Below are 19,710 nucleotides of genomic sequence, written 5' to 3'. Positions count from 1 at the left end.
TTATTTTTTGTTCGAGGATTTGAGTTTGGATTATCATAAATCAACATTAGATTTGCATCTTCTAGAAGGTTTTACATAATATAGGGAGGAATGTTAGATTCGTTGTAATTTTAACAATTCTAAAAATTAATGATTGATCAAATGTTCAATTTCATGTGTTGATATACATAAAAGCCGAAGTTAAACAAAAAACGAAAAAGGAAAAACAAAACGCACCTTGGATAGAATGATAAACAAATGACAAATTATTTCTGTTTTTTTTTTATCGTGTTTGTCAATCTAAAACTTTAACAATTAATAACTTAATTCTCCATAATTAAAGATTATAAAAGTTATATATTATGATAGTACTTATTGAAACGAATTTAAAAAGACGATCAGAAAAAGGGTGATGAATAGTGTAAAAGTCAAAACGGGTCAAGTAAAAAAGAACGAAGGAAGCCAAAAAAAAATTCAGCAAGTTTCTGAAACTCATACTGGATTTTAATACTTTTGTACGTAAAGTCCACCTTAATAAAGATATAAGCAATACTAAAAACTGCATGCATCTATGCAATGAGCCAAAACTAGAAATATTATCGTTTATAAAACTATTAAGTTATCTACACGGTGATTATGACATGCAAACTTTTAATTAATAAGCCTGAAAGTGTATCCAGTTAACCCTTAGTGCATAACTGCTATTTGTTAGCAAACAAATAGGATGGAAAAATGTATTAATACATGCATGATAAGTGACATGTGGTAAGTATTTTGGGGGAAAATATTCAACCTATACAATGGCAAAAGGTACCACTACATGCATAATATTACACAAAAAGTACTATTAAGAGTTTTAAGACAACTTGTACTTTAATGGTACATTATACATGCATAATGGTACATTATAATGTACTACTATAGAGTCGGTTTTTTTCATTTTTAATTCTCAAACTTGTCAACTTTACATTTCTGCCATCCTATGTGCATTGTAAACGCATAGTAAATATGCGCTGAGATGAACTCATGTATCCAATGCTTGTATAGTTGTATTCTGAACCTACATTAAATGCATAAATTCTTATCATTACCATTTTTACCAATACTCCCTAAAAATAATCATCATAGAAAAATTCCTAGAGTCTGCAATATGAATTTAATGGCATAACGTATTAAACGTATACAAACAACTGAACAAGTAGCTGTTTCCCACTTCCCATCTTATAATAATTGGTACATATTTTGTTGTCGGCAGGAATACGAAAGCTAGTCTTCGTACTCTGTATTATAAACAACACTTAAATACTTAATACACTGCGCTATAACAGCAATGCAGCAACTCCCACGCCGTCAAATAATAAACAACTACTCTATTGCCTAGAGAAACCAATACTCGATACATTTGTATACATCTCCGTATAGGTAGATCCGGGTTCAGTTCTCATTGGTCGGGGGAGTCGAAATTGGACCTCTACCAGAAAACAAAGGATAAAGAAGAAAATTCCGATAGTTATGCCACGAGCCACTGCAGTCAAACCAAAACCACCTATTGCTCAAGTCGAACCAAACCAGTTATTGTGGCAGTCGAACCAAAACCAACTATTGCTGCATTGTGCTTGAACAGTTGAACAGCCACCGGTGTGAAGTTGAATTAAAATAAATAAAGACGGACATACAAATCTATGATTGCCTTTCTAACCATCCTAAACTATGTATGATCTCACTTCTAGATAATCCATTTGTTTGCTAGATAACAATAACAAATAGCATGCTCAATTAATAGTGTATCTAGGGTTACTTCTACAATCCCCAATGGAAATGGACCCCTCTTTCAAGACATGGGTAAATAGATGCCTCACTCCCCCTTCCCTACCTACAAAAATCTCATCCAACCACACTAAAATTTACAGATATTATCGGTCAGAAGGTACATTTGTGCAAGCATTGTTTCCTTCCCCCATGTGGCTTCTAGCTGCCACTGAAGTTGCTGGATCTTCCTGAGTATCCCAAAATTTGTAGGCAATGCACTCAACTTGCCTAGAAAGTGGAGCTACTGGAGTGCATTATCGGTGACTTTGCCAACACCCTGATCAATTTTTTCGTTGTTAGCTGGCACCAAGGGTGGACCCGTTGTCATAGACAAATCGTCACCAACATCAGGGTTTTTGTGATCATGGGTCGGGTCAGAGTCAACCACACAGACTACAGGATCAGAAGAACCTTCAACAACAAATGCTTTACCATTAAGTTGGCAATTCTTCACGGGCAAATTATCCTGATCTGAACTTGCCAAACAATTGGGATTTTGACCATGATTTGGTACTTGGACATCAGATAAACCATTTTCATATGGTTGAAAGGCAGTTGGAATACCGATATCATTACTGACCAAAACACCCATGATCCCAGCATGGCTTTGATAATCAGAATCATAAGGTTGCATCCGGTTATGCGACTTCTTTGAAGAACGGGGTTTCTTTGGCTTCTTCACTTTTACAGTCTCCATTTGTGGAGGAGCTGTCTCTTGCATCTTTCTTTTGCTTGGGATAACTGTATACAGAGGGTTATCGTCAAATTTCTGACCTCCAACAGAACCACTTGACCGAATTGCAAGCAGGGCAGTCCTTGCAGCTTTGATCTCAGCATCCTTTTTATTTCTTGCAGCAGCCCCAATGTACTGAATTGCCCCTATCTCAACAGTACAAGAAAAGACAGCCGTCTTACCAGGGGTGTCATCCTTCCGGCATATGTAAGTAGGAATTGCATAATTCATCTTCTGTGCATATTCTTGGAGCAAATTCTTGCATAAACCAGTCTCATGCTGACAAAAATAATTGCAGTGATAAGCCAAGCCAGTATAAGATTCAATGACCCATTATATGAACCGAACCTGAAACTCAGGGATTAAACACAGTAGGAGAGACACTCTTACACTTCAAATAAACAGATGGAGTTTGCAATTAAGATTACAGAGTACTGTCATATCTAGCTTAAAGTATCATGTTTTGAGAAAGGCCTTGTTGAACAGTTGTTAAAGGCAGAGGGATCTACTTGAACTGTTAAGTTTTTAAAGAGTCAAATTTATGTTCTTAAGTAGCAAAATGCTTGAAGATCAGATTAATCATGTCTATGCAAATGATTTCAGTTAACAATGGTTGTTGACAGTATATTTAAAATTGCACTGAAGCTGGCCTAACCTTTAAACAATAAAATATTTCCTCTAACTTCCTCTCAAAGTGTGCTCAAGTCAGCCAATAAGAAACAGAAAAGGTGCACACCTAAAGCAGTTCATCATAATATCCCCTAAACTTAAAACATAAAATGAATAATAGTACAATACATTCAAGTTTAAAATTTCCACCTAAACTCATTATTGGTAAGAATGTAAGATAATAACTTGATATGCTTCAACTGGTAATTTAACTCACTTACCACAGGCACAGCAATCGAATCTTTCTTACCCCCGCTCTTAGATAGATCCATTAATGCAATTTCAGCAGCTGATTGTTCTGCTGCTTTCCGATTGAAGAAACCAGGCAGTGATTCATATCGGACACCATCCACAATCACAGTTGACCTGAAAGAAGGCTCATGTGAAGGGCCTTCTTTAATTGTCTCATACACAGGAGTCGGAAGCCCGACCTTTTGGGCATATTCCTGTAATTGGCTCTTGAATACATAACACTTTGACACACCTGATTTAAGCAACAAAAAAATTTGATTTGAGGCTGTTAAAATTCGTTCATATTGACTTTCATCTTACATAAATGCTGAAAAGTAAACATAAGGAGTAGACTTAACTTCTAAATACAGTTGTTTATTTATACATATAGAAGTAACTTGAACTCGTCAGATAGCAATATACGAAGTATATAAAAACGATACAATATGATAAGATATAAGGAACATAATGACCCTTCCCCAGCAATTTGTTTAAGAATAATTTCTGTTTAAGGGAGCAAAGAAAGCTAAGTGGATGGCAAGAATTCATTAGACTGGACACAAAGGAACTGAATCCAACAAGCCAAACCAATCCAATAGAATTATCCTACTAATCAAGTCAAATGCGTTGAAGGTTGGCAAAGCATAACTAAATCAGGATTTAGAAATTTATAACAATCAGAAAATAATCTAAATTATTGTCCTTGAGAGCTAACCTAGCAAGCAAGCTATCCCAAAATAAAACTCAACAAACGAGTAGTAGATTTATTTTCCAGCCAGAAATTTTAAAGAAGTTTACCAGGAACAGATGGAGCTTGTAAACTGGGATCACAACTAATTCCCAGATGCATAGGAAATTCTTTTAAATTCCCAGGATTACTTTGCTTCTTGTTCTCAAAGGATGGCACCATTTCCTTGGAGCAGAATTCAAAACTTGATACAGCAGTATGTTCTCCAATTAATTGATCATAAAGGCCATGGCCATCAGACACAGCACCCTCCTCAAACTCATCAGAAACATTTACTTGAGTAGTTTCCATCACCCTATATCAATTCCGTTCCCTAATTGGTTTTCCAAAAGATAAGAAAAGTCGATGTTAGATTAAAAATTAAATTGCATATACATACACATGCACACAAATTCTGTGAAGATGATGTCTCTCTCTATACATGGTCTGCAAAGTTGCAAGCAGGTCAAGGCCAACAAGTTCACATCTATCAGCGAACCTGCTTCAATATACAAGCTAAGATACAAAAGTGCCAGCCAATCACATACAGCACTGCGCCACCACAGCTGGCCAATAAACAGAATATACTACCAACACTTTCTCCTATACATGAATAAACCACCCCTTTTTTAATCAAAAGTTAGATTGAATCACAGGTTAGTAGCTATAATGCTAATGAAAATTCGTGAAGTACTTGATCATAATTTAACCATCACGAGTAGACAGAAAGCACAATTGACTTGAATCTTCTCAAATGAAGAGCCAAATTTTTCTTAAAAAAAGAAAATAATATTATCCAGTAGTAAAGTTACAAGAGTGAGCTTCATCAATTGGGGAGTTGGAAGTTCAGCAATCTTTCTAGTTGATTTAAATCAAATTTCAGGGGTTATCAATAGCTAATGCGCTGAGCTTGAGTTCCTTACTGCTTGATTTGGTAGCTTCGAGCAAGGCTCAAACTAACCATTTATGAGACACAACCAAGATATCTACTTGGCTTCACCCCTAGTTGAGGCTACCTGAAAGCAACTCAAACGAACAACTAGCATTAAAATTTCCCTATTTCAAGATAGGTAACTTCGCCAAAATCCCTAATCTTATTTCATATGTAACCAAGAGCGACTTAGCTTAAGGGCTTGTAGTAGAAAATTACTGTGTACTACTAAATCAACATTGTCTCGTATCTTATAATTTACATTTTCTTACTATCTAACTCAAAGATAGGCAAAGAAAGAAGAGTCTTTCTGCCAATAGATTTCATTTTCTTAAACATGAATTGCCTACGACGAGGTCCGTCCCTAAGCAAGGCAGGAAAGGCAGCCGCCTTGGGCCAAACCGAGGGAGAAAAGGTACATTTTCACAGCTTCGTCCTAACTTTAAAGAGTTATAAACAAAATCTTGCAACACATTGGCAGCCAAATTTGACACAATTAACAGCATATGCTCAAAAAATTGCATAAAATTCTACTTCGTATATGCTAAAGAATATCAACATAAATTGCACATTACAAAAATGCTAGCAACAAAATCGCTCGTTATAATGTTTCATAAGTGCAGTAATTATAATCAATAGTTCACAGTTCACCTTAGAAGAACCCTAAATTGACTATACTGAAAGTTAAATTAACGGTAGTGTGCAACTAAACCCTAAATTGTGAAATTGATAGATATGCTATGACAAAAGATAAGAATCTTACCTTAGAAGCTGGTTCGATGGAAGAAAGCAAAGAAGCCGCTTCAATGGAGAATTCAGAGTATGCTTCAATGGAGAAGAGAGAAAGAGGGGTGCAGCGTAAAAGTGAAAAATAACGAAAACATAGGAACTAGATTAATGACACGCGTACATGTCAGCCGTCAGATCTATAATAATAAAAAATATCATCATCAACGGTCAACATTAATTCTCACTTAAGTTTTTTTTTTTTTTTTTTTGAATGTTCTCACTTAAGTTTTTATAATTTTAAGGAGAAAATACAAGGAAAATTATTAAATTAAAAGTTCTTAAAAGTGTTCTTTAAAAGTTTAAATAAAAAAAGTCCTTAAAAGTTTTCTCTATATTGAAGAAAATAACATCACATGTATAATTTCTTAGGACATCAATTACATGCATAAGTACAATAAGAGGACAATCATGTGTGTATTATATTGTAAATGTTTGGCTATATAATAAGAATTTACGTAGTAACATACTACTACAATTTTCACCATCTTCTTTTACTTTTTTCTTTACTTCTCCTTTCACTGATAAAAAACTTTCTATCGGTAAAAATCTTTAACACGTTATCAGCACCAATTCCTAGTCAGGTATATTTATACCTACTTCTCAAACTTTATAACAAATAAATACTATTTACTTTTAAATGTTTTTGAGGAGTATGCTCTATAGTTGCCCATATTTGGGATCCTCTATACCAGAAACTCAAACATTCTTCTTTTACGCTGGATACTTACATATACACAAAATGCCAAGTCACAAATTGGATATCTGTTCACTTATGGCGGCAATGCAATATTATGGAAATCAACAAAACAGACATTGACTGCAACATCTTCGAATCATGCAGTTGATATATAGCTCTTTATGAAGCAGGACGAGAATGTGTATGGATGAGGTCGATGATCAGTAATATCCAAGAAGAGTGTGAAATGAATGTAATAACAAAAAATCCAACCATCATCTTTGAAAACAATACAACATGCATCTCTCAAGTAACTGAAGGATATATTAAGGGAGATGGAACAAAACATATATCCCCAAAACTATTCTTCAAACATGATCTGCAAAAGGATGAGGAAATAGATATCCAACAAATTCAGTCTTGTGACAACCTTGCCGTCCTGTTCACTAAATCACTTCCTTCGAAGAAATTTGAGCAATTAGTTCACAAAATTGGAATGCGACATCTTCGTGAACTATGTTGAAATCAAGGGGGTATTATATGCACTGCATTTTTTTTTTCCTTCGATCAGGTTTTTATCCCACTGGGTTTTTCCTGACAAGGTTTTTAACGAGGCAGTATACCAAAGCATATAATATAATATCGTTGTACTTTTTTTCCTTAGCTATGATTTTTATCCCACAGGGTTTTACCTAGCAAGGTTTTTAATGAGGCAACCCCATTTCATGTGAACGTTCAAGGAGGGAGTGTTGAAGAGAATAACAAATGAAGTTCACATGTATAATTTCTTAGGACATCAATTATATGCATAAGTAAAATAAGAGGACAATCATGTGTGTATTTTATTGTAAATGTTCGGCTATATATTAAGAATTTACATAGTAGCATACTACTACAATTTTCACCCATCTTTTTACTTCTTCTTTACTTCTCCTTTCACTGATCAAAAACTTTCTATCGGTAAAAATCTTTAACACTTTAAAAGTTTAAATAATAATAAAAAAAAAAACACCTTAAAAGTGCATGGTGAATTAATTTTAGATTTGGATGATGCTATGTGTTTTGAAAAATTGTACTCGTACTTATGTTCTCTGTATTAAAATGCAAATATATGCTCCTTCCATGATCAATTTCAAGTATATTTTCAATTATGATTAATTCAAAGTTGTGTAATTAAAACAGAGTATTTTGTCAAGTCTAATGGTATACGAGGGCAAGATTTTTTCATGACATTCAAGAAACACACGTCGACACGTGTCACAAGGGGGGGGGGATTCTGTTATTATAGACACCAGAATACCAGATACAAGTAGATTGACAGCACAAAGCAGGGACCATTCAACTGCGTACTGAACACAAACAACAGAATCGTAGAACTACAAAAGTACAAAATCTCATTAATAAGATGCGACATGCAATATAAGCCGGCAAATAGCACCCCATTCCACACAAGAATGTCAATGAGATGCTAGAAGCACAAATTTTGAAAACACCACAAACTTCCCAACGAATTTTTTCGTAAAATGAAATTCAATATAAATATACGAAGTAATTACAAGTTGATACATGAGAATCTGGTATTCCACACAAATGCAAAATTTATGACGTTTCCTTGCTCCGGGGGGGGGGGGGGGTGTACGTCTCTGCAATTTTGTAGAATTCTAGCTTTATTCTGTCTTTGCTTTCCAGTCATCTTTATAGACAAAACTACTAACTGACGACCAGAAACACCGCCTGCTAGGGGAAAAAAATGCTTCTTTGGCCAGTTGCTGCTCAAAGATGTACAGCAATCAGTTACGATAAGATGTAGCTGCTGAAAGCTGTAACAAGCCCCTGATTATGGCTACAGTTATCCCCTCAATCGTCTCCAGCACAGCTATTACAAAACAATTTACTCTAGACTCTTCTGGTAACATGGATGTTCTCATACAAACTTCTAAAGCCTGCACACATAGAACAAAGTAAATTAAGATCATCTGAAGTACAGAAATTAAGATCAAATTGCCAAAATGATGCACAAATGCACAAGTCTTAACACCTTTTGGGGCTTTTGTAGATTACATGTGACTAGTCTTCCCCATACAACTGCAAACATGTCTCAATTGCATGATACAGAGCACTTCACAACATACAAGTAGAAGACACAAGTGTACTAGGACATTTTAATTTATATGCTGGAAATCGATAGATAACTTGTCAAAATGTTGAATCTCCAAATGATCATATCCATGTATAAACTCTGTATCTCACCAACTTAAACTTGATGCTTCTAGCCATATGATTTATTCATATCTGCACCAGAATTCAAACTGCCAATATCCACCTTCTTTTTCCTTGAAGAACTCAAAGAACCTTCCACTAATGAAGAGCAAAAAGAGAAAGACAAGGAATAAAAGTTAATTTTTCAAATATAAAAGAAAAAAGGCTAAACAGAGTAAAGGGCCATAAAAACTACAGGAGATAGTTCACAATACATTGCAGAGTTCAAATATGTCATTTCCATGTACTTCGTATCATTTTCATTCATTTGTAGGAGCAGGACAGCACTTAATTTAGATACGACAAGGTGCCAAAATCATGAATCTAATAGAACAAGCATGACTCTAAAGAGAGATGAAAAAGTCAACTATACAACATCAAGGTCAATTATGCTTCATTTCTCGAAAATGCTAATGATGATTAAAGTTATTTTTTGAATAATTCTTAAATATATAAGGCATTCCTCAAACCCTTAACATATACTGCATTCTTCCAGGACCTTACTATATTATGCTCCACCACCACCCACTGGATAAAAAGGTATTGATCCCAGATTTGCCAAAGGGAGATGGCAGTCATGACTATACTACAATTTTTTAGGGTTTTTTTACTTTTAACAAATTTTTTCTATTGAAAAAACACATTGAAAAACATACATAAAGACATGTGTCAACTAAAATGAAACAGCAGAAGTAGCTAATGAAATCAGCTAACAGTTAATCTTTATTTCTATTATTGACGGAAGCAATGAGTAATGACTAATCTTCAAAGAAGGACAAAGTAGACAAAGTAATGATTAAACCAGAGCCAAGCAAATCTACTACTTGTTTAAAAATCATACTAAATAGTTCAGAATCCAGCACAAACATGAAGCATGTTATGGTTACATCTTACATGTGCTCAAGAATTATTGCTCTCATGATTCAAATCGACTCTTGGTATAAGCTCAGATATGTGATTATGTGAAGACAGAATTTAACAAAAGGATGTACTTTTCTACAGAAAAAGTATCTTGGGGAGCCAGGGAAGCCAAAATAATAGTTTATATTCTCGCATATCCACTATTTGTGAATGGGTGAGTTTAACACTAAAAAAATTAAAGGATGTTCCTTTGGTTCTCCATGCTTTGCTATTCTCAGGTCTTATTCAACAACTCATAAGCCCTTGAGATAAGAGTTGTTACCCTTATTAATGTGCTTTCACAGGTGTTGCTTTGTGAGAAAATTTTAATTAAAAAAATCAATGTCCAATGTAAAGCGTGGTTGGCATTCTTGGCGTACAATTTTTCTTTCCCAAATTTCTAAAGGACCTAGGGACTAGGGTATTCTCTTGATGTATTTTTCTTTACCCAAATTGCCCTTCTAACAACAATTTATGCATCCTCAATAAACATACCAAATTACCAATTCGAAGAGACAGCTAGACGTCTTTTTTATAAGAAAAAAGAATCTAATAACTAGCAAAGCAAAGTCTACGTGCAACAATAGCAAAATTCCAAGAGCAACTCTTAGGGAAAGGTTAACAGTCAAATTGTCATGAAGATTCTTATTAGATTGCAATAACACTTAGAAAACATATTTTCTCTTAGAACTACATTTTAGTGACACGTCCGTAATTCACAAATCAAGTGATACATAATAAGTTATAGTCATCTCAATTTTCCCTTTAATTAGATAAACTATCAATTCAATTAGACTTTATGTTGCAAAATGAGGCTCTAAGATAGCTAATTAAAAATCATAATGATACGGTATATATAGAACCCAAATTGCATTTCTGTACCTTGCCATTCCCACACCACCTTTGATTCACCCTTCACAAGCTTTGGATAGCGGTCCAAACGAGAATCCGACTCCACCAAATCTTCAACCTAATTTATAGAAAGATCAAATGAGAATCAGTATAAATACTATAAAAATAGAAATGTGTATATACCGTCAAAAATGTACAAAAAAGTAAAAAATATCATAAAGTTAAAATATTGTACTAATGACAACACTACACAAGTACACAGCCAGTCACATTAGCTCACAGCTCCAATCAGAGATATTTTCCATTGGTGCCAAAAAGTTATTACGTGATTAAACGAGGATGGTAAATATCATACTTAATAATGACCCTCAGCTGTTAAGCAACATTGTGTTGCCAAGTAGACTCACAACAGGCCAAAGTTTTGGAAAAAACTTAAACAGAGAGCAAATGTATATGCTCCAAGAATTTTTTTTATGGAGAATCATTAGCTTCTCACTTTTCAACAAAAAAAGTTTGCAAAAGAAATCTAATTTTTAAGTGGGGAAACTAGCAACTCCTAACCAATAATTAGTCATCAAGCTGGTGATAGCAAGACATATCCAAAAAAGATAAGGCTCTATTTGGTTCATCTCATTTTGTCTGAATTTATTTTATTAGAACTTGGTATTTTATTTTGTCTGAACTTATTTGATTTTATCTGAACTTATTTGATTTTGTTTCAACTAATTTTATTAAAATTTTGAACTTATTTTGCATGAATTTTTTTTTTTTATCTGAACTTATTATGTCTGAAATTATCTGAAACAAACATATCCTTAACAAGCCACCTACAAAATCTGGGTTGATATAGGGGAGTTCAGGGAAGCACAGTGTAAAAGGGGGTTAACAGAAAATCGACAACCCCCCCCCCCCCTCTTCTTTTTGTTGGGGAAGGAGAGGGGGGGGGGGGGGGAGTGAAGAGTTGAAGACAGTTAAGTTAGCAAATATTATTGACCTGAGGGAATGCAACTAAATTTTATGTGCTACCTGTTTTGCAAGGGAAAAAAAAGAGCACTGGGTGACAAGTGAGAGGACACAGTGTAATTACACATGTTTGAAAATCCTAAAATGCATTAAGAACTCCAATGATAGGGGGGTAAAGAAAAAGGAGAGAAATACCATCTTCCATAGAAAAGGATCTCTTCTTTCCTTGGGAGTAAGTATATGATCTCGGAGCCTTGAGGCAATTAACCAGGGTTCTCTGTCACCCATGCATCTAGACATTATAGCATTGTCCTCAAGTGTGTCACAAACCTGACAATTTTTCAAAGAAAATTTAAAAGCAGTACATAAAAATGTCAATAATAAGAAGCATTAGCTAGATATTGTCATGAGAATGAAGTCAATGAACAGATAACAGATTTACAAATAGCAGCAGCTTCCACACTTCAGAATTTTCAATAGCTTTCATTTTCTGCAGTAGGACCATTGAGTGCTCTTCTCATAATATAGCTGATTTACAACCCAATAAATTAGGCTATTTTCTCTAATCAACATTTTCAATTGTTTTAAGGCTAGATGTTGCATGAAAGTATGAAACAATGTCAAGCATGGAAGATGGTTCAATACTTTCATTAGCAATGAGGAAGTGGGCACATGGAAAGAAAGAAACCAAAGGCAATGCCTACAAGTACCTACCTTTCCATTGTAAAGCTGCAGTCAGTTTCATAGATATGAGCATTCTACGTACACGAATGCAATCAGTTTAATTAGCTTGTACTCACAGAGACATTGCATTCAAAGTACTTTCTGATATCCTGATCATTTGGTCAAAAAGTTACTTAAGAGAGTAAAGGTACTCCACATTTTATGCCAAACTTAAATTCAGAGACATGTTGTTCACATCATGACTGCAATTTTTGAAAAAGAATTTATAGAAGCCATGTTTAATAACCACCCTCAAGAATAACTAATTTAAAAGTCAGTTCCATACTATAAATTCTAGGTGCTTATTAAGATAAAAACTACAGCTATTATCAACAAAATTCTATATAAAGGAGGGCCTAGGCCCTAGACCCACGCCACAGGAAAAAAAAAAAAAAATCCAAATTTTGGCTAATTATGATCAAGCTTGATTTCAAAATTAATTTCCACGATCACCCGCTACAAGCTTACAAGTACTAACTACTCATAAACAAGCACCATAAATCTTCATAAATGAGCCACCGTGACATCCAATATCTCAGTCTTGCACCAACTTAGATATTACGTTGTTTGAAGTATTAAGGAAGGTAGTGCCAAATGCTAACCTGATGGTAAAGATGTTCTGCTCTTTTTGTCAAATACCATCTTCTTTGAATTCTCAACAGCAACAATGTCGATCCTGCAAGCTGTAAATATCTATATCATCATAATGATCACGAAGTTCATGCTAAATTTTGAGTTGAGATAAGAGTTGAATACCAGTACAAATACTGCCATGAGAAGTAAAAGATTCTTAGCTACCCATTGCCGAGCACGACAAGTCATTGATTTGTAACTTTCAGCTAATTTGTCAGGACACTTAAACTCTTTGACCCTGCAAGAAAAGATTCACAAAATATTTTAGACTGATTCAAATTACAAATGCATGAGGATGAGGCATTGGATCGTAAGGGATGGAGGAGGAAGATTTTTGTCGATGACTACACGTAATAATCACTTTTGGTTCATGTAACCGACCCCGCTTACAAAACCCTGTTACATGGTATGTGAATAACTCAGTTTGGTACTGGACACAAAAATAGAAACACAGGCTGCAGCCTATCATATGATGTCAGAATAGCCCCTCTCTATCTATCTATATCTCTCTCACCCATAAGCTTGCACCACCCAGGCAGACACCACCCTATATTTTTTTGTGCTTAAAGCTTTATAATTGTCCATCAATCATTCAATTGCAAATCTGAGATAGTCAATCAAAACATGTATTCAATACCTTTAATTCATTAGCACTAAAGGTTCAATTGGAAGTATATTAGGAGACAAGGGGAGATGAATTGTGTGCCTTAAGGTTTGATGAACATGGTCAGCAATCAGAATCATGTTTGACCCTTTTTTTTGAGACATGTGATCAATTATAAAGTTAGAAGCTCTGACCGCAATCCTGATAGTTAGTTATTCAATATAAACTGTTCTATTTGCCGTAGAAGAAAGCATACCTGTTGCCAATGGTTCTCGTATCCAGCAGTCCACTAATGTCCTCCAATGCTTTTTCTTTTGCATATAGATACTTGATATCATATGCAGTAGAACCTTGGAATCCTTTGTCCAGCATGTCCTTCAACTTGTCCTCCGACACCTAAACAGAGTTACAGTAAAAAGAAAATTCTAACAGAGTTAAACAATTCTGGCACTCTCAGGAGTCAAGCAAAAAATTCACAAAGTCTGACAGCAGAGAAGTGACAAACCCAAATTGTCCCAGTTCCATCACATATATAATGTGCATGTGCTTCACACAGATGATCTTTTGCCCATACTGACTGAAATTAGCAACGTAAAAAATATAAAAAATAAGCCATAGCAAGGTGAGAACATCCATTAGTTCAGTCAAAAAGAAGATCACATGACTGCACAAAAAGCAAGGACACAACAGCTTACAAGTTTCTTAGCTGCTTCATAGATATCTCCGTCTTCGATGCATGATTTTCCATACCTCCTATATCCTTGAATGCATTCCAACTGGCCCTTGTAACACCTTCCATTATTTGGACAAGGCTCACATGTATCTGTAAGATCAACAATGTGAAATAAATTAAACCGAGGCGTTTGGTTCGCTGAATATAAGTATGAGGTATAGTTTTAGAGTGACTAAAACCAATACCATATGTTTGGTTGTCAAAAGTATGAATTTTAAACCCATACCTCAAAACCATGAGGTATGGGGTTTGGAAACCTTGGGGGTGGGTTTGGCCCATTCCATTCCCTTAAGTATCAGATAAAAGGAACGCCTAAAGTAACTATAACCCCCCACCCCCAAAAGAATTGGTATGAGACCTTCATCTTGAACAGCTCAAGCAAACACAAACAAGAACTCCCTCTGCTTATAGATTTGTTTGTTTTACTCTGAAGCATTAGCTTTTACATAGAGTTTAACACTTTGTTTGAATAGAAGGAATAAATGAACAGAAAAGGAAGGGAAAAGAACATAAGCGTTTTCCTTTGTTTGACAAGCAAAATAGCAAATAAAGGGGCTAACAACTCTCATGGCAGCAAAACAACATTCATACAACATTCCTGTCAACGAAGATGATTATTACTTGATAATTTTTCCCTCTTCTTCCCTCCTTTTCTCTAATATCCAAACAAGAGCAGTGGTTTTCTTATTCGCTCACCACACCTCCCCTACTTGTTTCCTAATAGACCCTTGGTTTAATGACAACCCACTTCCATACCACTTAATGGGAATAACCATCAATGTAACTAACAGGAAATTCAAAGACGTACAACATATTTCAACCCTTCTCTACTAGAAAATTATCAACCTCAGTGAGAATGAATGGCAGAACATCTATAACAGCAAATGTACGAAACATAATTCAGCCAAGATTTTCCAAAATCATGCACATTAGTACCTCCTTTGACCCCATATAAGGCACAATTCATATCGATTTGTACTTTATTGCCTTATAGTTTATGAAACCCAAAAACGGGAACTATGATTCAATAAAACCGAGCAAACTCTATCATTCCTTAATATTCCTCTAATTATACTACTCTAAAATATCTTGAACACACATTTCATCAAAATGTATATAATAATGAATGGCCCAACTACTATCTAAGATTTTCCAGTAATTTAAATTACTTCATGCCCATAATCATGATATAAAATCAAAATCGAGTAACAATTAGAGCAACACAAACTGTACCTCATCACGTATTCACATACTCGTAGAAATAATCATAAAAACACGAAAAAATAGACAAAATTGCGACATGAAAGCAGAGAGTGAAGATTACCGAGCAATGAAACATCGTATTCTCCGACGTCGGAATCGCAGAAAGGTAAAGAGGGGCGATTGATGAAGCTGGATAAGAAGTTGCAGAAAATGGCAACAAAAGCGGCAATTGTGATGACAACAATGAGCTTGAGAAAATCGGATTTTGAAGGAAGTAAATTAGGGGGTGGTTCAACTTCTGCAAGTAATGAAGTAAGAGTCGAAGAAGAGGTAGGAGAATGAGAGTGATTTGGGATGAATTTGGAATTAGGGTTTTTGGGTGATGATTTTGGGCGTCTTCTTGGTGTTGAAGAAGACATTGTTGCTGCTGATCAATTTTGGTTTGATCTGCTGGCGAGAAAAAGGAAGAGGATCAATTGAGTTTGTGAAGGGCTCTTTCTCTCTTCTCTTTTCCCCCCCACTTCAGAAATTTAGACTTGAGATTGTTGATTTCTCTAATCAATTTTAAATCAAGGTTAAAAAAAAATTGGATTTTTTTTTAATAAGAAGATCATATACTTCGTATAATGAAAACAACAATATCACAAAATACACAAGACAACGACAATTATATTAAGTGATAAATCCCCATAAAAGACCAGTGTGAGTAAACTTTACACGAGCTAACTTGCTGGATTCCAAATCCAGAGATGAAGACGAACGTTGCTTTGAGCCCACACGAACCACCTTACATACGATTGTGCCAAAAATAAATAAAATACAAGTACTTACTCCATATACTAGTATACTACGTATGTATTATGATGTAAGACTTTAAGTGAATTACGCTATGTTGCTCATACTCAAATTTGGGCATCGTGTCTGACAAGGTGTTGAATCATCCGACACTTTAGAATTTTATATATATTAAAAAAAAATTATACAAGCCACTATATATCGGGTGTCATGTCGAATTGTGGGAGAATCCGACATGTGATACTCGATATACAACAGGGTATCGAAGTAACATAGGAAGTACTTATTGTGGATGGACACACACATACATGAATCGATTTTTATATCAAGAGCATTATTTTTAGACTTTTAAACTTGTGCTTTAAAAGTTATATGACCTACATTATAAAATTATGCCACAACTTAAAATTAATGAAGCAATAAAGTCTGATTAGAAGCCAACTCATTACGCTACACTGAGAGTACGTTCTCTTCATCTAATTAAACTTATCAAACTTGATTGAACGGTTGAACCTAAATACCTAATAACTTTTTTTTTTCCTTAATTTAACCTTATGTTTACACTTTTTAAACCTAATTTTTTGAGGCTTGATAGAACTTGAAACTTATTTTCAAGAGTGATGGTTGAAGCACACCTTATTACCCTTAACTATCCGTCTATTCGTAAAAATAAATTTTAATCGATAAAAATCGGGTAGACAGCATGACAACTATTTTAACGGACTCATCAAGCAAAAACAAAAGAATTGACAAGCCGGCAAGTCATCTGGAATCTCTACTCTCTATCTCTCCAAAGCTAGTCCGAGGGAGTGGTTGTACTTTCTTACTTTGTACCTATCTGTCGACGTGCCTAGATATTCCATCTAATTCTCGCTGATTTCTGCACTCTTTATTTCTCCATTAACAATTATTACTCATCCTTCGAATCAAACATCATTCTCACCTGGTATGCTGTCGTCAATTTATCCATCATTATTTTTTTCAATTTCGAATCACTTGTTTCACAAATTAAATAAAGAATTATGCTAAATCAATACTTGATTTACACAATACTGATTATATTTATTAATGGCGATTATTCGCATTTAGCCATGAATTCAATCAATTGATTATATTTTTGTCTGTTAATGTGTATTATATCATTGATTTGGTTACTTTTGGATTTTGGATTTCAATTGTCAGTGAAAGTGGCAACTTTATTTCGAATAGATTAAACCACTGTTACGTAATTGCGTAATTGGGTACCTAGTTTTGATAAAATAGATCCAAATTGCATGAATCGCTCTTACTAATTTGCCATTTTTAGCGAAATAGGTTAATTAGATTACATTGTGGATAATAGTACTCTCTCCATTTCATTGGGATTGCCACCATTTAATCCAATTAGCTCTTATAAAAATGGTCAAATGGGGCAATTTTGGTGGAACGGAGGGAATAGTTGCATTTGGTGTATATTCATATTTGGGTGTGTTTTTTTGTTGTTGGAACTGAGGATTCTAGCATGATTAGATATAGTTTGAAATGGATTCAAGGGCTCATTGCCAGGCAGTGGCAGTGGAATGCCTATTTGTGACAAGAAATGGCCCCATCATCATTAGTTCATTACCAAATTGGAGATTGCATAATATTGTGGACGTCTTCAGAATTATTTGAGAGCTATTTTGCCATAGTTGTAGCTTTGTGGGGGATGAAAATGGTAGTGCAAATGATTGTATGTGTGCATATTGTCTCGTGGACTCAATGGTGGTGAAATAGTAGATTAAGGCATGAAGCTACTAGTTTGTCTGCAGGATTGCTGTACATGAATTTCACAATAATAACTAGGGTATATTTATAGGTTGATTTGCTTCTCGTCACTTTAGTTTATTTCTTTCTATTTCACTTTCAGGGATTTCAACCTATGTGGTGAGAGTGAGACGACATAATGGCAGACTTACCTGGTTATATGGTGACTTGTGTGCAAAGTGGGAAGCTTGCTTTTCTAGCAATTCTGGTGTCCGGAGGAATTGTATTGCAAATTTTGGTCGGTATCAACATCATGCTTTCCTTCCATTGTTGTTTTGATTTTTTCATGGATTAATCAATGTCTTACAAGTTACAGCTGCTTTATGCTGCTCGCAGGCTTGTGCTCTGTACAATAACTGGTGGCCGATGCTTACAGGTACAAATGATTGAATATTACATAGAACATATATTTTCATTGTATATACTATATTACTATGTACTCCAATTTTGTGTATATGCATGAGCATATACTTTGATTGAGAAGGTGTTGAACTTGACTATTGGGATGTTTAAAGAATTAAAGTACATGTCATTTTTGTCAATTTTAATTTCGTTGCTATGCTTCCTTAGTATAGGTCATGGATTTATTACTTCTTCTACACATCTCCCCTTCTCCCCGCTCTCCCTTCAATTCCCATCTGCACACCCCCCCACCCCCCCGCAAATAAAAAAAAAGAACTTCTGTTGAATACAGTTAGCTTTTGATGCGTTCCCCAACACCTATCCCAACCCGGCCAACAATGTGACTTGTCTAGGAAAATGATTTGTGACAAAATAGTTGAATTGCATAATTCTTCTAGCAAGTTTTCTTGTGTCAAACGCTGAACCTTTTGTGCTTGACTCTGACATTGCTCGGGTTTATTAATTTGCAGTTATAATGTATGTCCTCCTCCCTATGCCTATGATGTTCTTTGCTGTATCTGATGCCTCTTCGCTCTTTACAGAAGCCTCTGATAACAGGTTGTTATTAGTGCTTATTTTTATATTACTGTGAGATTTTCTAATGTCACAAACTTACAATACTGAATGTCATTCTTGTGCCCCTTTTTCTATTTGTCCAACAGTTGGTTGAATGCGACCAAATTTTTAACGGGGGCTTCAGTGGTTGGCAGTATTGCAATACCAACTATTTTAAAGCACGCTGGTATTATTGGTTGGGGAGCCCTAACCATGGAGCTTTCTTCCTTTTTTGTATTAATTTTAGCCATTTTGTGTTTCATCAAAATGGGTGACTATGATGATTATGCTAGCCTTTGATATATCTTGGACTTGATTTCGGCCCAGGAGGGTTGATATATGCTCTTTATGGGATGTGTTTTTTCCCTTGTGTATGTAATTTTCTGATGTGTAATTAGTAAATGAAAGTGTTTGTCACAATTATCAACTTCAAATTAAGGTGGAGGTGGTAGAGGAGGTTGTCATTGCAATTTGCAACTGTTAATTTTCTAGGAATATTGTGATGTTTTCTTTTTTCAGCTCATTAATGGAAAAATATTGTTTTTGGCTCGTTAGTTTTTGTTACTGCAACTCTCCGCAAAAAAGAGTAGATTAACCCGACAATTCTAATCTGGTTTTAAAATTCTCCTAAATTTTTGACTGAAACCTGATTTGCTCATCCTTAGTGACACTAATATTTCTTGAGATACATTAGACATAAATCCCGACCCCAGATTCATAGATTGCACAAGTAGTATGGTATAAAAAAAAAATACTAAC

At 34.9% G+C, this 19,710-nt stretch overlaps 3 protein-coding genes across 4 annotated transcripts; 1 reads left to right on the top strand and 2 right to left on the bottom strand.

Annotated features, from left to right (window-relative positions):
- Nucleotides 1-1,748: 1,748 nt before the first annotated feature.
- LOC110732485 (double-stranded RNA-binding protein 6-like) lies at nucleotides 1,749-6,056 on the bottom strand. The gene is made up of 4 exons (XM_021912430.1): nucleotides 5,843-6,056; nucleotides 4,220-4,482; nucleotides 3,412-3,674; nucleotides 1,749-2,800 (listed from the first exon to the last, which is right to left on the bottom strand). The coding sequence occupies exons 2-4, from the start codon at nucleotides 4,458-4,460 to the stop codon at nucleotides 2,030-2,032; spliced, it is 1,275 nt and encodes a 424-aa protein (XP_021768122.1). The 5' UTR covers nucleotides 4,461-4,482; nucleotides 5,843-6,056; the 3' UTR covers nucleotides 1,749-2,029.
- A 1,859-nt stretch (nucleotides 6,057-7,915) lies between these two features.
- LOC110732484 lies at nucleotides 7,916-15,956 on the bottom strand. Of its 2 annotated transcripts, none has more exons than XR_002513493.1 (10): nucleotides 15,536-15,956; nucleotides 14,174-14,301; nucleotides 13,984-14,055; nucleotides 13,735-13,874; nucleotides 12,998-13,112; nucleotides 12,844-12,924; nucleotides 11,714-11,848; nucleotides 10,586-10,673; nucleotides 8,583-8,902; nucleotides 7,916-8,487 (listed from the first exon to the last, which is right to left on the bottom strand). XR_002513493.1 is itself a non-coding variant. In XM_021912429.1 (10 exons), the coding sequence occupies exons 1-9, from the start codon at nucleotides 15,831-15,833 to the stop codon at nucleotides 8,814-8,816; spliced, it is 1,146 nt and encodes a 381-aa protein (XP_021768121.1). In that variant the 5' UTR covers nucleotides 15,834-15,956; the 3' UTR covers nucleotides 7,916-8,487; nucleotides 8,795-8,813. The 2 variants fall into 2 exon arrangements, 1 of the variants encoding a protein (XP_021768121.1); XM_021912429.1 differs by having other exon boundaries at nucleotides 8,795-8,902.
- A 985-nt stretch (nucleotides 15,957-16,941) lies between these two features.
- LOC110732482 (vacuolar protein sorting-associated protein 55 homolog) lies at nucleotides 16,942-19,505 on the top strand. The gene is made up of 5 exons (XM_021912428.1): nucleotides 16,942-17,155; nucleotides 18,098-18,232; nucleotides 18,331-18,370; nucleotides 18,867-18,954; nucleotides 19,059-19,505. The coding sequence occupies exons 2-5, from the start codon at nucleotides 18,134-18,136 to the stop codon at nucleotides 19,249-19,251; spliced, it is 420 nt and encodes a 139-aa protein (XP_021768120.1). The 5' UTR covers nucleotides 16,942-17,155; nucleotides 18,098-18,133; the 3' UTR covers nucleotides 19,252-19,505.
- Nucleotides 19,506-19,710: the final 205 nt, after the last annotated feature.

The sequence above is a fragment of the Chenopodium quinoa genome, unplaced genomic scaffold (genome assembly GCF_001683475.1).
Source record: "Chenopodium quinoa cultivar QQ74 unplaced genomic scaffold, ASM168347v1, whole genome shotgun sequence".
Lineage (NCBI taxonomy): Eukaryota > Viridiplantae > Streptophyta > Magnoliopsida > Caryophyllales > Amaranthaceae > Chenopodium > Chenopodium quinoa.
The sequence above is the reverse complement of the archived record's forward strand: the minus strand, read 5'-3'. Positions and strand labels throughout refer to the sequence as shown.

What these genes read in the sequence shown, in the direction of transcription:
- LOC110732485 (XM_021912430.1), bottom strand. Translation starts at nt 4,460, where the DNA reads ATGGAAACTACTCAAGTAAATGTTTCTGATGAGTTTGAGGAGGGTGCT. An exon ending in ACAAGCTCCATCTGTTCCTG is followed by an intron (nt 3,675 to 4,219) that starts GTAAACTTCTTT and finishes TGCTTAAATCAG; the next exon opens with GTGTGTCAAAGTGTTATGTA. An exon ending in ATTCGATTGCTGTGCCTGTG is followed by an intron (nt 2,801 to 3,411) that starts GTAAGTGAGTTA and finishes TATTTTTGTCAG; the next exon opens with CATGAGACTGGTTTATGCAA.
- LOC110732484 (XM_021912429.1), bottom strand. Translation starts at nt 15,833, where the DNA reads ATGTCTTCTTCAACACCAAGAAGACGCCCAAAATCATCACCCAAAAAC. An exon ending in ACGAGAACCATTGGCAACAG is followed by an intron (nt 13,113 to 13,734) that starts GTATGCTTTCTT and finishes CTTTTCTTGCAG; the next exon opens with GGTCAAAGAGTTTAAGTGTC. An exon ending in GGTGGTGTGGGAATGGCAAG is followed by an intron (nt 8,903 to 10,585) that starts GTACAGAAATGC and finishes GCTCTTCATTAG; the next exon opens with TGGAAGGTTCTTTGAGTTCT.
- LOC110732482 (XM_021912428.1), top strand. Translation starts at nt 18,134, where the DNA reads ATGGCAGACTTACCTGGTTATATGGTGACTTGTGTGCAAAGTGGGAAG. An exon ending in CTGGTGGCCGATGCTTACAG is followed by an intron (nt 18,371 to 18,866) that starts GTACAAATGATT and finishes ATTAATTTGCAG; the next exon opens with TTATAATGTATGTCCTCCTC. An exon ending in ACAGAAGCCTCTGATAACAG is followed by an intron (nt 18,955 to 19,058) that starts GTTGTTATTAGT and finishes TTTGTCCAACAG; the next exon opens with TTGGTTGAATGCGACCAAAT.